The sequence below is a fragment of the Manacus candei genome, unplaced genomic scaffold (genome assembly GCF_025592945.1).
Source record: "Manacus candei isolate 608988 ecotype Guabito, Panama unplaced genomic scaffold, ASM2559294v1 h1tg000017l, whole genome shotgun sequence".
In the NCBI taxonomy this organism is placed as follows: domain Eukaryota; kingdom Metazoa; phylum Chordata; class Aves; order Passeriformes; family Pipridae; genus Manacus; species Manacus candei.
In genome coordinates, this window is record NW_026138065.1 from 964881 (window position 1) to 984322 (window position 19442).

General features: G+C 42.5%; 1 protein-coding gene across 2 annotated transcripts; it reads right to left on the reverse strand.

Annotated features, from left to right (window-relative positions):
* Positions 1-334: 334 nt before the first annotated feature.
* On the reverse strand, positions 335-19422 carry URB2 (URB2 ribosome biogenesis homolog). Of its 2 annotated transcripts, XM_051783508.1 has the most exons (10): positions 19346-19422; positions 18989-19154; positions 17642-17818; positions 12562-15946; positions 10574-10734; positions 9266-9376; positions 8133-8375; positions 6493-6583; positions 4741-4880; positions 335-1069 (listed from the first exon to the last, which is right to left on the reverse strand). In XM_051783508.1, exons 2-10 carry the CDS (start codon positions 19112-19114, stop codon positions 872-874), a joined length of 4632 nt encoding a protein of 1543 aa, XP_051639468.1. In that variant the 5' UTR covers positions 19115-19154; positions 19346-19422; the 3' UTR covers positions 335-871. The 2 variants fall into 2 exon arrangements, with proteins under 2 accessions (XP_051639468.1, XP_051639469.1); XM_051783509.1 differs by lacking the exons at positions 9266-9376; positions 19346-19422 and having other exon boundaries at positions 18989-19200.
* Positions 19423-19442: the final 20 nt, after the last annotated feature.

Genomic DNA, 19442 nt, shown 5'->3' on the forward strand with positions numbered 1-19442 from the left:
TAAATTATTGTCAGCTGAGCTGCAATAAGTCTAGGGCTTGCTCTTAACCTAGAGTGAATGCAAAGCAACAAGGCTCAGCTTAGACCAAAAAGGTCTCAGATAGTAACAGTAGTAATTAGCATTTGTCACAAACTAAAAATGTACATTCACAGGGACCACAGCTCAGATGACTAAGTGTAATTGCTTAATAACAGTAAATCAACCAGACCTCTAAGCAGTCAGTCTTTTTGATTATCATGAGATCACAGGATAATACATTTGGGAAGGAAATTCAATAGGTCAGATCAGGTTGCCCAGGGCTGGGCTCAAAAGTAAAATCAATGACACAAAGAGATACAAACTTTCATATTTTTTACTGTTATTTCCACAGTTTTGCACAGTAACCTACTGCACAGCTGTGTAACACTCACAGATTTCTTCAGTAACAAAATGTAAAATAACAGGTTACAAAAATAAGCACTTTAACTGCTTTAATTCTGCTTACCATGTAAGTGAAAGCAGGGTTATATCCCTCGCTGGCTTTTACACCAGACTATTGCTTCCACCGTGATGTGGCAAAGGCTGAAGCCTGCCATCTGCTGCCAAAGAGCAGTGAGCTCCCCAGCGCTCCCAGAGAGTTCATCAGGGGGCCAGCACAGGCACAGTAGTTCTGCCACTTGTGGCACACAGCAGGACCAGACCAAACAGCACATCCTCCCTCCCCGTACCCTCTTCCTCATTATGAAGCCAGGCAGTATAGAGATAAAGGCAATGTTTATGACCCTCTTCAGATTTGGTCTTACTAGTCATCCCAAACCAAACAACGGCTGACGATGTTCTGAGCGCTGCAAGGTCAATTCATGACTGGTCACGCAGCACCAGACAGGATTCATCATGCAGTGTACTTTTCCTCCCCCTGCTTTTTTGCTTTGTGGTAGTGGTTGTAATCATTATACAGATCCTTAAAGACCTCCCTTACGCCTGCTGGTAATGATGCATTTAAGAATTTGATGTCCCGTTCAATGCAAAGGTCAAGGATGTGATATATTCCTTCTGTGAGATGTGTCTTCACAGCTGGGTGCAAAGTCACCTATAAGAAGAACAAATTGCATAAAAATTGAAGACAAAAAAGGCAAGAAAACACCATTTCCACAGTCAGTATATACTAAATGCTGAAAACAATTTATTCAGTGCATCAGACCATCTGGAACACCACCTTAGATAAAATCCAAGATTTTGACTTGTGCAGTATTGTCCTGATTTTTGCAAACATGTTTTGCAGAACAAGCACAGCCCTTGCAATAAAATCTATGAGAGTACTACTATATACATTGCCAGAGGCAAAGACATATCCTGGAATCAAAATTAAAAAAACCTACAATACTTGCCCTGATTACACATTTCAGTAGAGCCTGTATGTCTCATACAGGCTGTATGCTTCTAAGTCTCAGTTTCAAATGAGCACTTCCTTTAGGCTGCCCTATCATTTACATTGAGTAGTCAAACAATTTTAACTTATCACTTAATAATTTGATACTTATCTAAAAATTTTTATCTGAAGACTTCAGTGTACAAGCCTTAATAAAAGAAGCTTTCCAAAAGCTCAGGAGATGTACATTTCCTTAATCTGTTTTAACACTGGGAATCAGGCATCTTGTCTGAAGTCATGCAGAAAGTTGAAGGAATACAAAAAATGACTCAAGATTCCGTGCCCTGCTCCTGACATTACCCCTGCTCAACCCCACAACCAGCAGAACTGCCACTAAAACCAGGAACATCAGTGCTGACTCTGGAGTCCTCTGGTGCTCCAGGCTAATTGAAATTTGTCCTGTGCTCACAAATCACTTCCTAAATACTTCACTGCCTGAGACAGTGCTGGCCTCTGGCATAATCACGTTATTTTTGCTGCAGAACCATGTCTTATCTTTGCTGAATCCCAAAATTAGCTTTATGCCTCCAGATGTAAGCCTCTTCACTCCAGGCCTAATGAAAATTACATAAAAAGCTGTCATTAAAATTCAGGGTTCTTTCTTCCTTAGGCAACTAATAAACTTTCTGCTAATGAAGTGCACTCCTAATCACTGTGACAGGCTCCTGCTCTCTTTCTGCCCTAAATGTGGAACAGCTAATATATTTTATTAGGCCCACTAACATAGCTAGGAAAAACATATAGCAGGCATTAAGGCATATAAGCCTTTCTTTGGATCTGTGACCCTGAAGAGTTTGCAATCTAAAAGGTTGTAATTTTTTTTGCCTCTCTATCAGTTGATCAATTGGTTGGTTTATAACAAATGTTATTTCTCCCTACACCATGCTTAAAGTAAGAGAACAGTTGAGCATCACAGCTCCCAGTGAATGCACTAGGCTGGACTCTCCCCTCCCAGGGCAGAGAAACGACTGCAGTGAAAAAGGACATGAAAACCCACAGCTATTGACAATATGGACCAGATGGCCCCCTTGGGATACAGAGCTACCTCAGAGCTGCAGTTAATGGAACTGCATCCCTCAGATCACAAATTCATCTGGATCCATGCCTTATTTGGGCCATTCTCACTTTGCAGTTTCCTATAAACACCAATAACACCATGGGAAGCAGAGCTAAAGATTTAAACAGCTGCCACTACTGGCTGGCAGTTAATTATACTTGTAAGAGGTTTATGGTCTAAATAGTTAGCACAACCAATTTGTCAAGCATTACAGAGCTCTTGATGTGAGACATTAAATGTGTGAAGAGGTATTTCACTATTGCTGAATTAAGCAACAGCTCATAGGCAACAAGCGAAAAGCACTGTCAACAGTATGAAAGAGATGCCACCCACTCCAGCAAGGAATCTTTCTAGATTAATACAAAATAATTCATGATATAAAGAGGAAGCACTGAGGGAGCCGTTACACAACCACTTTAGGAGTAAGTGACTATTTAGGCCAGTAGCTTTCATCAGTTCTAGTTTGCAGACCCTTAAAATGGTTCCAGTAAGTGTGAAGATGCCCATATAGAGACTTAAATCTACAAACATGTTTTCTCAGTTATCTTTGATGGACCCCCCAGGATCTTCAGATCACAGGCAGAAAGCCACAGATCCAGTCTCAGAAGACATGAATAGTTGAATGAGTTTTTTTCTCCCTCTGCAGAGCAACATGAAAGATGTGTACATGCCCCACTTAAGACAGGCTGAGGCTTCCCCTTCCTCTGATATTCATCAATTCTCACCAGTCTAACGAGCAAATAATATATATCATCAATAAATCATCACCTACTTGTGATCTATCTGCTCTGTCAGACAGAAAACACTCCTTTGTCACAGCATCTAATGGCTCACTACACTAATTCCCCTTTACACGCCCAAAGGTTCCACTGCATACATTACTGATCTGTGGTTTCACCTATCATCCATCACTTTCCATTTCCCAATGAAAGTATTGCACAGAACTTTCCTAGAACTCTCATGAGACTTTGTACTCCTGTTAATACTGAGGCAAGTGTCCTTTCAACTTAAAAAGGTCATTTGACGTACACTCAATGATGAACAGATTACATAGTTCAGAGATGGTTAAGGAGAGCAGTAGTAGTCTCAACAGCAATCTCCCCCTTTGCTAAACTACCATGTTCACTATGTAAACAGTAACCAACTTATCAGGAACACTACATAACATAGCTAAAAACTGACATCTCCAATTGTTTTGCTCCCAAACCTTGGAAAAAAGATAAGCAATAAAAAAGGCAAACAAGTTTAACTTCTGTAATAACCTTTATGGTTAGTTACACTGGTTACACCATAATCCTTCAGAAACATAGCACCAGTTGGAATATATTTTTTGCAAGAGGGCGTAAAAACAAAGACTAATATTCCTTTCTGTATTTCAGCCCATGCCCAGGCTGAAGCCACAAATAATCAATTTGCAGGTACTTGCACCACAAGCAGCATTCAAACCCTGGTGAAATCTAAATCCATCAGGCTGAAGAAAATTGCAAGCTGAACTTAGGTCTGAATGTGAGAAACTACTGACCTGGCTCTGGCATCCATAGTAGCAGTAGTAGTTGCTTTCAGTAAGAATTGCAGTGATAGCTTTGGTATAGAAGGAGAATTACTGAAAAGCTAACAATTCTTGGCTTGGTAACATTTTTTCCACTCACTTAATCATTTAGATCAGAATAAAAGATATTTTCCACGAGAATTTTCCACCATTACTTTACCAGATGGGCCCCTAACTGCTATCAATCCTGCACAAATAAGACTAACCGGGAAATAAATTTAACTACCAGATGTATAAAGAAGCCATGGTTAAATTCTGGAACAGGCGGCCCAGAGAGGTAGTGGATACCTCATCCCTGGAAACATTCAAGGCCAAATCAGATGGGGCTCTGAGCAACCTGATCTAGTTGAAGATGTCCCTGCTCGTTGTAGGAGGTTTAGACTAGATGACCTTTAAAGGTCATCTTTCAGCCTTTCAACCCAAGCCATTCTATGATTCTGTGAAGAAAGAGCAACATCCAAAGCAGTTCTGTAACTGGGCATTGCATTGTTTAACCTTAAAAAAACCCCACAGTCCACACCTTTAGAAAGTTTTCAGGAGTTTGGTAAGAAAGATTCTCAGGAACTCGTGCTCAAAATAACAGTCTGGATCAAACCTATATCTCCATGAACCAAAGCAACTTTTGTAACTTCACAAATTTTACAAAATTTAACACAGTTGCCTTTGGAATAGGAATGCCAAAGCCAGCACAACACTGTGGCACTTTCAAGATGGATGAGAACATACCTTCTGCAGTTCAGTCACATACTGAGCCACCATGAAAGCAGAAAACACAGTAAAGTCCTCCATTTCTGCGGCAATATGAGTATACATCCGTTCCACCAAGTGTGCACATTGCAGTATAACTTCAAACTCATCTGTGTTGCCTAAAACAGAAAGTGAGATGCAGCCTGGCATTTGAGGCTTAAAAACACTAGAAAAAAACCCTTGAAGAATCACCCACTCTTCCATGATTCTTGAACTACATGAGGCCAAGGACAGCTTGCCATTTTATCTTCTTTTCTCATGAAGCCACAGATACAAGGCGTCCCACAACACACAGTACACATCTCTCAAAATGGCTATTTTGTAAGAGCACACTAATTTTAAGTCTATGTGCACTGCAAGGCAAAAACTATTTGTTATAGATGTTAAAGTGCTAAAAGCAGTAGTTATGGTCCCATCCATGATTCAGTCCCAACTAGCACTGTGGAGGAGAGAAAAGGAGACAGGAAAATTATATTCTCTACCTACGGAAAATCAGAAGACATCTCTCAGAAAGAGCATATTAGGAAAGCTTTCTGATGAGATCTATTACGTGGCATATAGCAGCAGAAGCCACATCACTGAAGATATTTAAAGTGAGACTGGTGAGATCAGCTGAGAATTTACTCAGTAGGCAGTGAATGAAGAGAGCCAACACAAATAAGGGAGAAGGGAAATCCAGAAATTACTTTCATGTTATCTCTTACAAAAACAGAAAAATCCTGCAAAGGTAAACAGCACGTTTTTCAACTTGACAATGCTGCATATCTGTAAATTTCCTGTGATCCTTGCCTTATGCAAACATATCGCAGAAGCAAGCAAATTCTCAAAGTTTGGCACCAGTTTAACATACCTTTTCCTTTATCACTGAGCCTTTGCTACTATATTCTTCCATGACAAATACATACACTTACATTTGCCCACAACTGTGGGCAACATATCAGCTGGGATAAACCTGAACATGGCATAGGCTGTGGGACACCAGTGGAAAGCCAGGATACAATCAGTTTCAGGCCATGAAGTCAACTTGTCTCAGCAACTCACCACTATTAATGGCAGGGTATTTGTGTCCTGACCAGTATAAAGCACAGAATGATTACCTAAATCACTGTGAACATCTTTGACTTGGCTACTTTAATATCTTTTTTTTTCCTTCCTTTTGGGATATTTAACTACATTAATTCCAAGTCCTTAACCGTACAGATATATCATCTAACCCCAACTGATGCTTCAGATATGTATAATGTTCTGGCTTCATACTTAGCACAGAATGGTGACAATTCAGGTCTGTAGTAAACATAGTTGCAGTCTTAAGAAACTCCACTTAGTAGGATCGATTTGGGATTATAACTCACAAATAATAGCATGCATCACCAGAGTTCACAGCCACCATGCTTTCAGGCACAGGGGTTGATCGGAAGAGCAGAAACTGGGCACAGCAGCCTTACTGGTTCCTGTCTACTTGCCAGCCAGTCAGTGAAGAATAACTTATTCACCAAAAGCAGTACTGCTGGCATGCAGTTCCGCAGGAGCCCCAGTTTTCTTCATAAGCCCATGACACCACAAAGCTCATCTTCATTTTAAAAAAAAAGGACGGACAGGGCTCATAGTTTCAATGCCACAGCTAGGCTTTGAGGACTTTGATTCTGATGTGCCCTGTTTGGCATCTCCCAGTCCAGAACACATAAAATTACAGTGTATATATGTATCATAAAGGTGGAAAAAATAAAGTACCTCTGTCTCCTTTCTGACGTCCTTCATGCATGACAGAAACAACCAGACGATGGAAACTGTTCAGAAAAGATGGTGCTGCTTTCAACAGCACCTGCAAAAGACATGTAATAAAACCATCAGATTACATATTAAAGGGAGTGAGAGAGTAGAGGTAGACACTATCTTTTCATTCTGCATCCATAGAGTGTTTAGCACATGAGAATCCAGGAGTAGGACCACATTCCTAGCCATAATCAAATATAAATAGCAACATCATATTAGAGTTACTTCAGCTCTCCAAGGCAGCATTTCATTTAACAGCCTAATGTCTAGGGCATTTGTCCTTGCTGGCAGAGAACCTGCATAGCCAGACAGATTGACAGAACATGGGTTCCAGTAACAATACAGATCACTGTGTGAAAACAGCCTGGATAGGCAGCTTTCTACCACGGGGTTTTTGTAAGGGCATTTTAGCAATGCATACTGCCTTGCTTTTAGAATGTGCCACTTCCCCATCTTTAACTTTCCCCACTCTCAGTCCTAATACAAATGCATGAGGCCCCTTTCCTTTTTTTTTCATCTCTGCCTACATATTCCATGTAGGAGTATCTCCATCCCCGTGCAACTCCTGACACATCTTCCCTTTCCCATGCCAGAAGGCTGACAAGAATACCAGGATGGTACAACATTTGAAGGTCTAAGCCTTGTTTTCAGAGCACTGCAGAATCTTGACCTCCAGTGAGAATGAGGTCCCAGAGCCTGAACCATTTGTGCTTCTAGAAACCAATCATAGAAAAAGGAAGTTTTATTCTAATACCTTGTTAGATGTTGATGAGAAATGCACTGCCAAAGAACAACACAGGCATAAGCAAAGTAGAAGAGTGACTGAAATTATGTGATTTTGAGATTCCCAGCCTTTTAAATAAGAAGTGGTACAATGTACTTTTATACTATCAGGACAAAATATTTCAAAACAACTATTAAAAAAATTCTTATTACTGTTATGTGGGTTGGTTTTTGGATTTTTTAGGCCTTCCTTAGCAACGGGAGTCAGAAATCTAAGGAAGTATTCCATATCATCCTTTAGCGTAACACAATATAGAAACAAGGTGGAGATAAGAGAGCTTGCGCTTTTCTCTCTTCTGGTGGCTGAAGATGACAGGTCTCTCTGCAGACGGTCTTTGCTTGTATGGGCCAAGGCCTGCCTGCTCAGACCTGCCATTATCTCCAGTCCCTCTGGGAGGCGTGGAGGAGTTGGTTGGTGCTTCGCACGGTTCTGCTGTCTCGTTCAGGGAAGTATTTAATTCGGGTTTTTTTTATTTATTCACTAGCTCTCTATTAACGGTGTGTATTTGGAGGATATTTGTTTTGGGGTTTTTTAACCCTGTTTTCCCCCTCCCTTTTCCCTTTTTTCCCCTCGGGAGCTCCCTATTGTGTGTACAATATATTCAAATTGTATATATAATTGTAAATATATGTAAATATATATTTTTGATATAATCCTGTTTCGTTAGGGCTTCTTTCAGTTTTTCTGTGCTTTGGTTTTTTTTCCTCACTTGAAAGAGCAGGAGGTGGGAGGGGACAGCTTAGACTTGGCAAGAAAGCCAGGCCAAACTGATACCATACCTTTTTCCTCTCCTCCCATCCCCTCACAGACATACCTTTGGATGACACTGCACAATAGAGAAGAGCACTTCATGGACTCCCAGGAAGACACCACTATAGTCTTGTAACTTCAGATGATCCAGAGGGATTGTTAAGAGAATGCTGAATGCCAACGACACATGATGTGGATTCACAAGAACCCCTTCTCCTTGCCTTAGCAGAGCTGCTACAGTCTCTAGAATAGGTACAACTATGATGGAAATCAGTGATGGGTCCTGACAGGCCTCTTTGGTTTGCATCTACAAGAAGAAGAAACAGATAAGGAGGAGAACATCAGCCACCTATATCAGTGTTCGAACACCAGAGAACCGTAATGCTCTGACTGGAGCCAAAGGAACTAGACTGGTGCAAGCTGGACTGGCAGGCAGACTCCTGCACCTGAGCCATTTTCGTCCAACTGCACCCTGGGCAAGGATGCCTGTGATGCACTTCAAACTAACACTGCAGTGTAACTGGAATTGCAACTATTCTCCAGTCCCTTGACCAACTAGCACCTCTTTGCACCTCCTTAAACAAATGCACTGACGCAGTTCAGTCCTTTACAAGCATGCAGACCTATCAAAAAAAGGGCAGACACTGCATGCTCATGATTCCCATGCATTGCAGAGCCAACCTCTGATAAATTCTGGTCTAGAAACATCATCACCACAAGAGGAGAAAAACCTGCATCCCTAGGTTTATATGCTGTACAAATGAAAGACAGGAAACTTGGGTTTGATTACTTTCCATCAAGTTTTCCTTTCATAATTCAGTGAATTATTTTTTTTTTGTATGAGCACTTCTTTATTTTGTTTTGCTGCTGTTGGCTTCTGCTGCAACACATGGCTGACAGTTACCTTCTCCTTTGGACAGGAAGAAGTTCAAGACACTCAGACTGTCTACTCTGCAGTCTAACAAGTTTCTCCCAAGCTCCATATTATATGGTGCAGATCCATAGAATTACTGTGTATAAGAAGTTAATGACCTACACACTGCACTTACAGGAGATTTACTTGAGGGAGGCAGAGACATGGATTTGTTCAGTATCCACAATGTTTTTGCTCTTGTGTGCCTCTGTGTACGGTACATATAACCGCTACAGACTCTAACAAAGGAATAGGTAATTAAGTTACAATGAAGAGATACTTACCGCTAAAGCTGTGATTATCTGTGGGCTGGTAAACCAGAAAGCTTTCACTTTGTCTCCACTTAATGGGCAGTTAAGCAACAATTTAGTTAGGGTAACAGCTGACAATACTTCCTGCAGAAAGCAGAGGATCAGTCACTGGTACTAGGCGCACTGGCTCCTTTCAAGCACAGAAGAGCCTTTTCAAGGCCAGTGGCACTTTTGAGCATTACCAGAGCCTTGACACATGAAAGTCCTCCCACCAGTACATCTCTTTGGAAATTGTGAAGTAAGCAGCAGTTCAACAAAATTCAATATGCTGAGCAGCACTGGCCCAAATGTACTTCATGGCACATTTATTTCAGAATTAACTTGCTGTATAAAAAGGCTTGCGTGATTTTTAAAAAATGAAAGCCTTCTCATACAACTGCCACTAGATAACAGAGGGAGGCAGAGGGAATACAGGGATACCAGTCTACTATAGACTAAGAACATTGCATTTGGTAGCAGGGCTTTTTTTACTTGCTAGTTGTTTATACAGACTGATAAAAGAAGCATATTGCAAGCTATACTCAGGTGGCAGGAATTATATGCACAGTACAGAAATTCTAGATACACTTTGAAAAAGATATATCAAGAATTGAAGCAGTATATTTGTGTCTCTTTCTGACAAATAAGACAGAGCCAGACAACCCCCCCAGGTATAATCCAGGTTTCATTCTCAAGTCACTGAGCTTTCTACAGAGCATACAGCTGGTGTTTTTGCCAAAAGTGTTTCACAAGTCACCACTGCTGCTTAAGCTGCTCTGAAGAAAGGCACAGAGCTTATAAAGCTACTGAGTGGTATCTGATTGTTACTGAGTAGTCTTTAGAGACAACTAACAAAAGCATAGGGGTAGTTTTGTTTTTACTGAAAAATGCCAGCATTTCTAAAAGTGCCTTTAATCTTGTTAGGAAGATCCACTGACTGCTAGTATCTGTTGTGCAAGAACTTGGAGCAGAAAGTAGAAAAGAGCTTTCAGCATGGCCTGTAACATCACAGCTGTGTGATTTCTGTTGACAGTACATGGAATTAAGACTGCAGAGTCCTTAAACTGGACAGAAAATTTTTCAGGTAGGTTTCCATGATCTTTCCACCTCCCTCAATTTATATCCATAACGTATTTCAGCAGTCACCAAGCTCTTATCCATACAAATTAATATGTCCTGATTACTGAACATAAAGCAGGAAGAGGAAAAAATATTTATCAAATGTCATTCAGCCAACAGGTTTTTTTCAAGGTACAGCACACTGAAGAAGGAAGCTGACAATATAGTAAGCTCGTGCCTTACTTTAGCCTTCTGTTGCCAAACATTCCTCAGTTCCAGTCCCTGTAGCACCAGCCTCATTATGGCATAAAACTCCTCAACAGAGCAGTTTCCCAGCAGCTGGACAAGCACCTCTGTCAACTCCATCTCCATGCTTTGGATCACCTGGGTTGTGATTGCAGGATCTGCATATTCAAGAGACAAAAGAAATCAATTCCCAACACATAGACTTCCACAGGTAAGAATAGGGCAAATTGAAAATAAAACAGCTCTATGGGTACCTTTTTAACACTCAGATTCACAGAGGGCTCCCCACTTTACCTCTTTCCCCACTAGTGCAACGATTTGCTGACCTCAATTATTTCCTACCCTCGGGTTCACAGAGCAGCCATCATTCCAATAAAAAAGCCTTCAGCAGTACAGAAATACCGCACTAACGCAGGTGCACAAGCCAAGGGAGCAGGCTAAACAAGCTGCAGGGCTTTACTAGATGGTGGCCAGAAATCCATCACAAATCACAAAAACATTAAGCTGACAAAGTTAGGTCTCTGCTGAGCCTAACTCACACTCCCCACTTACTCAATTACTACTACATAGACAGTCTTAGACTAGCTCATAAGTCAACTGATTTTGACGGTTTGTTCTTTAGTTCTGCAAGTATCCACAGGATCTGTGGCAACGCCAAAAATCTTCTTCAACAGGAATTAATATTTCATTTTATTGAATACTCTACTTATTCAATGGAAATTATTACAGTTTTTTGCAGTGATTCATTATGTCTCCAAGCTAAAGAACTTTACCAATCTTACACTAATAATATGAGGCACAGAATGAGACAGAGAAAAATCAGCAGAAAAATTACAAAAGTCAACACATCCTCATCTCCATTCCATGGAAAGCCGTGCTCTGTTCTTAACTACTTAATGCCAATATAAACACTGAGATCACAACTGTAGTTCACTTCGACAGTAGCCTCCCCACTAGGGTGCACTCCCTCAGGGTGTCTATGAGACAATTCATTGGGATGTGGGAATTATAAATAGAGTATCTTTAATAAAGCATTAAAAATAGTGTTTATTTCATCTTTGTCTCATGCTTTTTATACTCTTTCTATGTGTATGTTTTGCAATGTACATAGTATACCACTAGAGCAGTATGTGTATATAATTTATAAGTAAATATATAGAGGCTGCATGCTCAATCTTTAATTTTAATGATAGGTATGCACAATCAAAAATGTTTGGAGCATGACACTAGAGCATGTCAGTAACAAGTCGGATAAATTCCGACAGCTTGAAGAAGTCAAAGAGAACAGTTACACCTGTGCTGTGTTCAGCTCTCTTTCTGAAAGAGACACTATAAAGGAGTCATTAGCTCCCACAGCCGGCAGAAGAGGTTTTTCATGTAATTTCTAGCCCTGGCTCTTTATTTAATGAGGATAAAGGGACAGACCTGCCAATCTCCCACAGACTTTATCAGAATTATGGGCATTCAACATCCATAGCAGTTAGGTAACTTCCACTATTCTATAACCTCACCTACCAAAGTAGATGAGGATTTTACTGTAAGATCCCCAGATAGGACATTTCTGATCCCCAGATAGGACATTTCTGATCTGACCTGGGGCACATCAGCTGCTTCAGTGGTGTCTACTACATCGACTACACAAGCAGGACACTGCATCTTCAGCCCTACATCCAGAAGTGTTATCATGTTCCAGTTACTGTCAAAATGCTCTACAGGGATAAGTAATTCAGGACCTGAACTTTAATAAGATGTTTACATCTTTCAGAAGATCATGATCAAATTAGATGGTGGCTGTGGTCCATGTACCACAACATTGTCTCCTTGTAAAGCTTCCTGTTATGCATTTATAAAAGGACAGCCTGCTGCTTTAGCACGAGTAAACAAATCTGGACTTTTCAAAAAGCTGTATGCTTTGCTAAATGGCTTTTAACTCGCCTCTGCACTGCAAAATTAGCAAAGGAACTGGAGAAAGAAAGTTTTCATACCAGAAAGAAGTTTTTTTATGGTAAAACCAACCATGACCGCAGTTTCTTTTCCAGGATACAGCTCTGGCACTGAGCAGAAGACCGTTAGGAACTGCAATGCAGGCTGAAGGAACTGCAGATTATGTCCTGCACAGGGCAGCTCTCTCAGTATCTGAGAGTAAAACTCTTGGTACAGTTTAATACGAGGTTGCTCCAAAAACTCACTGGGCTCCTTCTGCCAGCCCCTCCTGACCGGATGGCTCAGATCTGCTTTGAGGAGAGTAGTGACAGATGGTATGAATGCTACAGGCAAAAGCTGGTTTGGGGTGCTACTCTGAAGACCATGTTCAACAGTTCTGACCATCTGCAGAACTACGGGCTCCAACAGAGCAGACAGCACATCTGCAGAATGTAGCTTCTTTTCTGGTAGCTGCTGAAGGTAGAGCGTGACAACGTGACATAGTGTGGTGAACGTCGTGAGCAGTAACTGCTCAGCTGCAGGATTCCAGTTTTTCCGGTCTTTGCTTTTGGCTGCACCGGTGTCTGGTTTGCAGCTTACCAGGAAAGATATGAACTTTTCCAAGTTGAGCCTCACACTTTGTCGTCTTTCAATTACCATCTGAAGAAAGTCTTCCAGAAAAGCTTGGAATTCCTGGAGATACTGTGCCCAAAGAGGAACAGTCAAAATATCAGAGAAGAATTTGCTCGCTGTAAACTGGGAGGTCATGACAGCCTCAAGAACATCACTGGCATGTAACACCTTAAAAACAGAGTTGGCATTCCTGCCAGCTTGCAGGCACCTCAGGAGGTGGAGGCAAGTACTTAAAAACTTCAGCAATAACAATTTGCTGCAAGAGACACTAGCCCTGGTATTGGCTAGCAGGGACAGCAGCACCAGAAAACACCGAGTACAGTCAGAGGGAAGAAAACTGTCTAGTTTCAGAAGAGAAAAAATGTCTAGCAAACCCAGGCAGCTTTCTAGCTGACTTTCTTTCAGGGTGACAGGGCAGCCACTTTTTGCTAACTGTACTATACATTGGGCAACTTTCTCCAAAGTTTTCCAAGACAAGCTGAGCTCATCCTTCGGCAGTTTGGTTTCTGATGGTACTTCCAACAGGTCAAGAGTTTTGCAAGGAGCCAGGATTTCTTCATGCCAAGGGATATTACTTGCAAACAGCTGCTGAAGTGGCAGACCTACCGGATCCCTGGTAGCAGTGGGCAGCACCGTAGAAAACTTAATAATAAGTCTGGTCAGAAAAGTACAGTGTAGGATCTTCATTTCTGGAAGAAAGGAGCTGTGCATCAAGCCAAGAGATATCTTTTCAGTGCTGATGGAAGGCTCCTGGTCCATGGCAGCCTCCTGAGCTTTGGCCAGCATTAATGTCTCTAGAAGCACATTTGCAACATACTCTACATCTTCTAAGGAAATATACGGCAACAGGATAGTCAGGTTGGACACGACAAGGTGCCAGTGTGCTGTGGGGTAAGTAAGATCACTTATCACACTGATATCTCCATCCCATGGTTCAGATTCTCCTCTGCTCATGGTGGATCTCCCAGACTCCAGGATGAAAGCTGCAGCATGCTGCAAGGCCTGTAGGTCAGCTTTGGCCTGCATTAAGATCATCTTCATTTTCTGAAGTGTGAGAAGTTCTAAGCAATATTTACTAGGGGAGGCAAAACTATTTGCAATTTCCATAACTCTCTCCCAAGACTGTTCCCTCAAACCAGGGAGGAAAGCTGAAATGCTAAAATGCCCCTGCCTTGCAGCAGGTTCAGTAACAGCACCAGCAATTTCAGCTGTTGGAGACACATATTTACTGCAGCTAACACCAAAGAGAGTGTCTACCTCAACCCAAGTGTAAACAAGGAGGAGAGCAGTGTCACTGGCCTTTCTTAGCCAAAGGTCTGACTTCTCTTCCTCTCTTCTAGGAACCTGCAGTAGCTTCATCAGTGGCTGAATTATTCCCTTCTGTATCTTTGCCAACAGATTCTGAGTGCGAAGCACCACAGGGAAAGGAGTGACATCATCTAGGCTCCTCATGTTGAACAGAAAAGCATGCAGCACTGAGCACACTGCCATCAGCTTCAAGGCCATGTCAGCTGACCCTTCAACTGCAGGAATGATAAGGGTCTGGCATTTCTCCACAAAGAGACACAAAATGTCCAGAATCTGGTTGGGTGGAAGTTCAAGGAGGCACTCACGAAGCTTTACTGTCAGGCCAGCAGAGAAGATGGGTGGCCTCAGTTCATCAACAGCTGGGCGGCAAATGACTGTCAGCACCTCCTCAAAGAGCCGTGGGAACTGTCGCAGCTTGGAGTAAGTCTGAAACATGGTGTTGATGAGAGTCTCCTGGGGCTTCTTCGTACGTGGCTCAGAGGCCTCAGCATCAATCCAAGCTGACGACACTAAGTCATCCAGGTCTGGGTCTACTATAAGGTGGTTTAATGATATCAAGAGTTTGAGACACCTGAACCAAGCGGGGATGGAAGCTTGGGAGTGTGTCAGCAACATCTGCGCCAGCTTGCGATAAAACCCAAACTGCACCTCCTTGTGCCGGATACGGTCACTGGCGACATTATAGATATCACTGCTGAGCACCAAGCTCAGAAGCTGCTCCAAAGCAAGCAGCTCTGTGCTCCAGTCCACAGGTGAGAGCATATCTTCCCTCCCTCCCTGTTGTAGGTCAGAGAGCCTGAGACAGCCAAAAAGCCTGCTGAACATGTGGAAACACACAAGGTGGTTTTCTGCCTTACAGTATGAGTCCAGAAAGAGCTTATATAGCAGGGACACAGAACCAGCCACAACCGCTCCATGGAGAGCAAGTTCACAAAAGTCACTGCTCAGATTGGTCTGCACTGTGTTGACTGGTAGCAAAAGACTTTTAAAAGCTCCTTTCTTCTTCTCCTGGACTTCCTGTTCTGGCAGCAGCTCCTCTTTGTAGGATGAGAAAAGCTCAGCCTGGAACAACCCAGCCTGCAGCAAAGTTTCTATTTGGTTTCGGATTTCCCTGCTCAGGTGCTGACGCACATGGTTATCATCTGCTTGTGTCCAAGCCCTCACAGTCAGCAAGTGCCTCAGGAGCAGACATGGCTGGAGCAAGTGACCTGTCACTTGTCCAAACACACGATTTGGGTTGGTTTGCTGCCTCTGTATCAGGAGGTACTGAGCAAAGGTAAGCTGGAGGACGCTGAACAACTGACAGCCCACAGCATTGTCAGAAGACAGCTGCTGACATGCCAGCTTGCACAGCTTGCTGAGGAGATCAACCAAAAGCTCACACTTTGCTGTGTAAATGATGCACAGTGAAGGAGTAGAAAGGATGCCACTGCAGCAGTTCAGCACTGTGCCAATGTTCTGCTGTGTTTTTTGAGAACAAGCCTCCGATAACCTTTCGTTTATGACCTGAAGTTGGGAAAAAAGAGACAAAAACAAAACCAAAACACCAGTCAATTTTGCATACAAAGATCATAATGAACCAACAACATCTTCCATGAGCTCTGGCTGCAACAAAGAAGCACCAGGGACTTGCCACAAGCTGCTCCTGTGCCTCTCACATCACAAGTTCCAAACCACAAGCTCTGCTGTCCCTGCATTTGTTTGCAGCACCAGATGAGGAAGGAAGCCCTCACTTGGTATGTCTGCTACTGGCAACAGCATAAGACTATCCATACTGGTTCTTATAGTTGATCCTGCAGAAATGGAGTAAGGATAAATTTCTGGCCTTCTTAAATGCTGCCAAAAATTATGCTTCAAACAAACAACAACAAACCCACACACAGTACAGGTCCCCCCTCTGATCCAGGTAGCTTATTCAGGAAGAATGTCCATGACTAAATATCATCTTTATATTTCAAAAAGAGAATTTCCTGTCCTGATATCTGGAATGCAAAGGACTGTTCTCTTTTCCCTTTGAGGGATACAGAGTTCTAAAGAAATAATGTTTACTTAAACTTGCATTTCTCTTCCTTTTTTCAAACTTTGTGTTGATTTCCCTATTGTTTTCTCCTTTGATCCCCTTTTTATTTTCTCCCTTTTCTCACCTCCAGATAATCTTGTCTGTGAACTAATTCAGTAGCAATTTACAAATCTGTGTCTATTTCAGTTAAAAAACTCACCTGCCTCCTTGGACCTTACTGTGGATGGTTCATCTCCTCAGCTGAAAACCCACTGGACTAGAACAGATCAATAAATTCTTTCCACTGGACCCTCTAACACCTCTGTCCTTGGTCTTTAGGGAACCCTGTCCTGTACCTCTGATCTAATCTTCAACCAGAAACCAGGTTTTAATACCCAGACCATGTTTAAATTTGGCACACTTTCTGCATAACATCTCTGAAGCACAGATTCATCCAACCATTTCTCTGTACTTCACAATTCAATTTCTGCAGGTAAAGACAATCTTCTCTTGCTTCATTTCAACCTGATCACAACTAAAAGGGTCCTTTTCCAGTTATTTTCACTGCTTTTGCAGCCATTCACTATTTCTGCTATTTCTTTAACCAAAAAGCCAAAAAAGAAGTGTTTAGTTCAGTTCTAAACTGTAACTGAAGTCACCTCCATTCACTTTCAGCTGAGGCTAAAATAATTATATGATTAAGATGCATAATGATTCAGTGCCACCACCATTCAGAGTCATCATAAGAAGCTGCAGGGTCTGCTGAACAACACATCACAGTGCACAAATACTCAAGCCAAACACATGATGAGCCCTACAGTGAGAGAAAATCTGTCTCTCCCTAAACTCCCAAGCAAAATGGTATTACAAGCAGTAAGTAATACAGAAGAGCAACATACGAAAGTGAGCCTTTATTTATCTATTTAAATACTTAAAGCAGTTCACTCTGCTAGTCTGAAGAAGTTAAGATAGAGAGGAAGATTATTATTAGGACGCTCTACCATTTTTAGCCTTAGTGCTGCACTAATATAAAACTGTATTGCAGGACAGAAATAGAGGAACTTTTAGTAGAGGTCCTGCAAGCCATCAGATTAACTATTATATATTTCAAGTAATACCTGAAACTGTGAGGAAGAGTCATGTACTGTAGAAGATACACACTGCTACCCAGTATATTACCAAATATCCACAGTTTTAGTTACCTGTGCAATTGAAAAACTGAGACCAATCGTTTTCCCACTCTTTAGGAGATCCTGTAGTCTTCTACTATGGATAACATTGTCTAGGTATGTCCAGAGTTTCTCAACAACTTCATCGTTCAGTTCCAGTTTTTTGTTGTAATTTGAAACCAATGTATGGCTTACCCAATCGAGTAATACCTGTAAACAGAAGGGAAGTAACGTTTAATAACCCCCATACAAAAACAAAAGTAGTACTTTTTCACAGCTACAGCGTTTGTGTCTTGAGAACTGTGCTACTTCCAAGCAGAACAGGCTCTGAACGAGCAGAGAAGTCTACCCCTGTAGCTTTCAGTTCCTGAGAGCTTTCATTCTAAACCTAATGTTGATCCTGTGCTCCCCTGCACCACTTCAAAATAACCTTCAGGAGTCAACATCCTAAGGTCCTTTCATCAGGGTATAATTCTGACAAGTGATAGCAGTTAGCAAGCGTAGTCTTTTCAATCAAAGCTTAGAGAATCAGACGGTTTTCACTTCCTGACAATTGCTATTCTGTTCACATCCTCCTCTTTATATGTCTGAATTCACCATCTAGAAATTCAGGCCTAGGAATTTAGATATGTGCAAACTGGAAAAGGTTGAAACCTACTAATTTAAATTACCGATTTAAAAACAAAAGGATAGTATGTGGCTAGGTTTAATACTCTATGTAACTGAAATAACAAGAACCCAAAACGCAGGTCTCAGACAGTGCAAACCCTAGACCCCGCAATACTACCAGGGCTGGAGGAGCAGGACAAGATATCCTTCACTTGAGGAAACACGGCACAGACCTTCGGTAAACAGAGGCTTAAGGGGACAGGGTGGGTTCCATGAAGAGAACACCAAATTACCTTACAAGGTGAACCCCAAGAATCCACTGTGTGCTCTTTGCTCACGCACAGGTTCAGAGCACCAGAGACCACACATCTAACTACAGTCAGTTCTCCCACTCTGAACTTCTTGTTCTTAACTATGATCAGAAGCATCTGACTTTGGAGTGTCCTGTACTGGATGTAATAACCAGTGGCAATGACAGTTCTGAAGACATCGATTTCTCATCTTTCCGGGAGATAGAACACACAGACCACCCTCTCTATGCGAAAGCCTCTTTCATCCTGCACTAATACAGGTCTTTTTGCTGAGGCTACTTGAAAGATGATGTTATAAAACACATTTCATATAACCACAGAGAAATCAAGAGCTGCCACAATCGCAAATCAGAGCTGTATTTGCACTACTGTCTATGGTCAAAAGCTAGATCCGGGTTTTATGAGTTGATTCGCTATCGAGGTTTTCTTCTTTCACTGTCTACCATTAAAAAGTACTCACTTGCTCCTTATTAGGCAGGAAGCACTGGTGAGAAATCCACGCGAAACGAGCCAGCTTGAGTTTGTCTTCCCAAGAAGTCTTGGCGCTTTTCAGCTTCAAGTAAATCCCGGAATAGATCGCGGCCATGGCGGGGACACGTGGGACAGGCGGACAGACAGACACACCACTGGAAGAAGAAACGCGGACCCAGGAGAGGCGGTAAGGTGGGCAGAGGCGGCCCCGCACCCCGGCACCCACTCACGCACCCACACACGTGGCGCCGCTCGGGGCCCAGCCGCCGCCACAACCACCAGCCCGCCGCCCGCCCCGGCTCCCCAGCGCCCACTTCACCCTCACCAGCCCCCCGGTGGCACTCGCCTCTCCCTCCCCTCGCAGGGCCCTCGCCGGCCGCTCCGCGCCCTCCCGGTCCGGCCGATCCCTCCCACCGCCCCCCGGTCCCGCCAAGCCGCGCCAG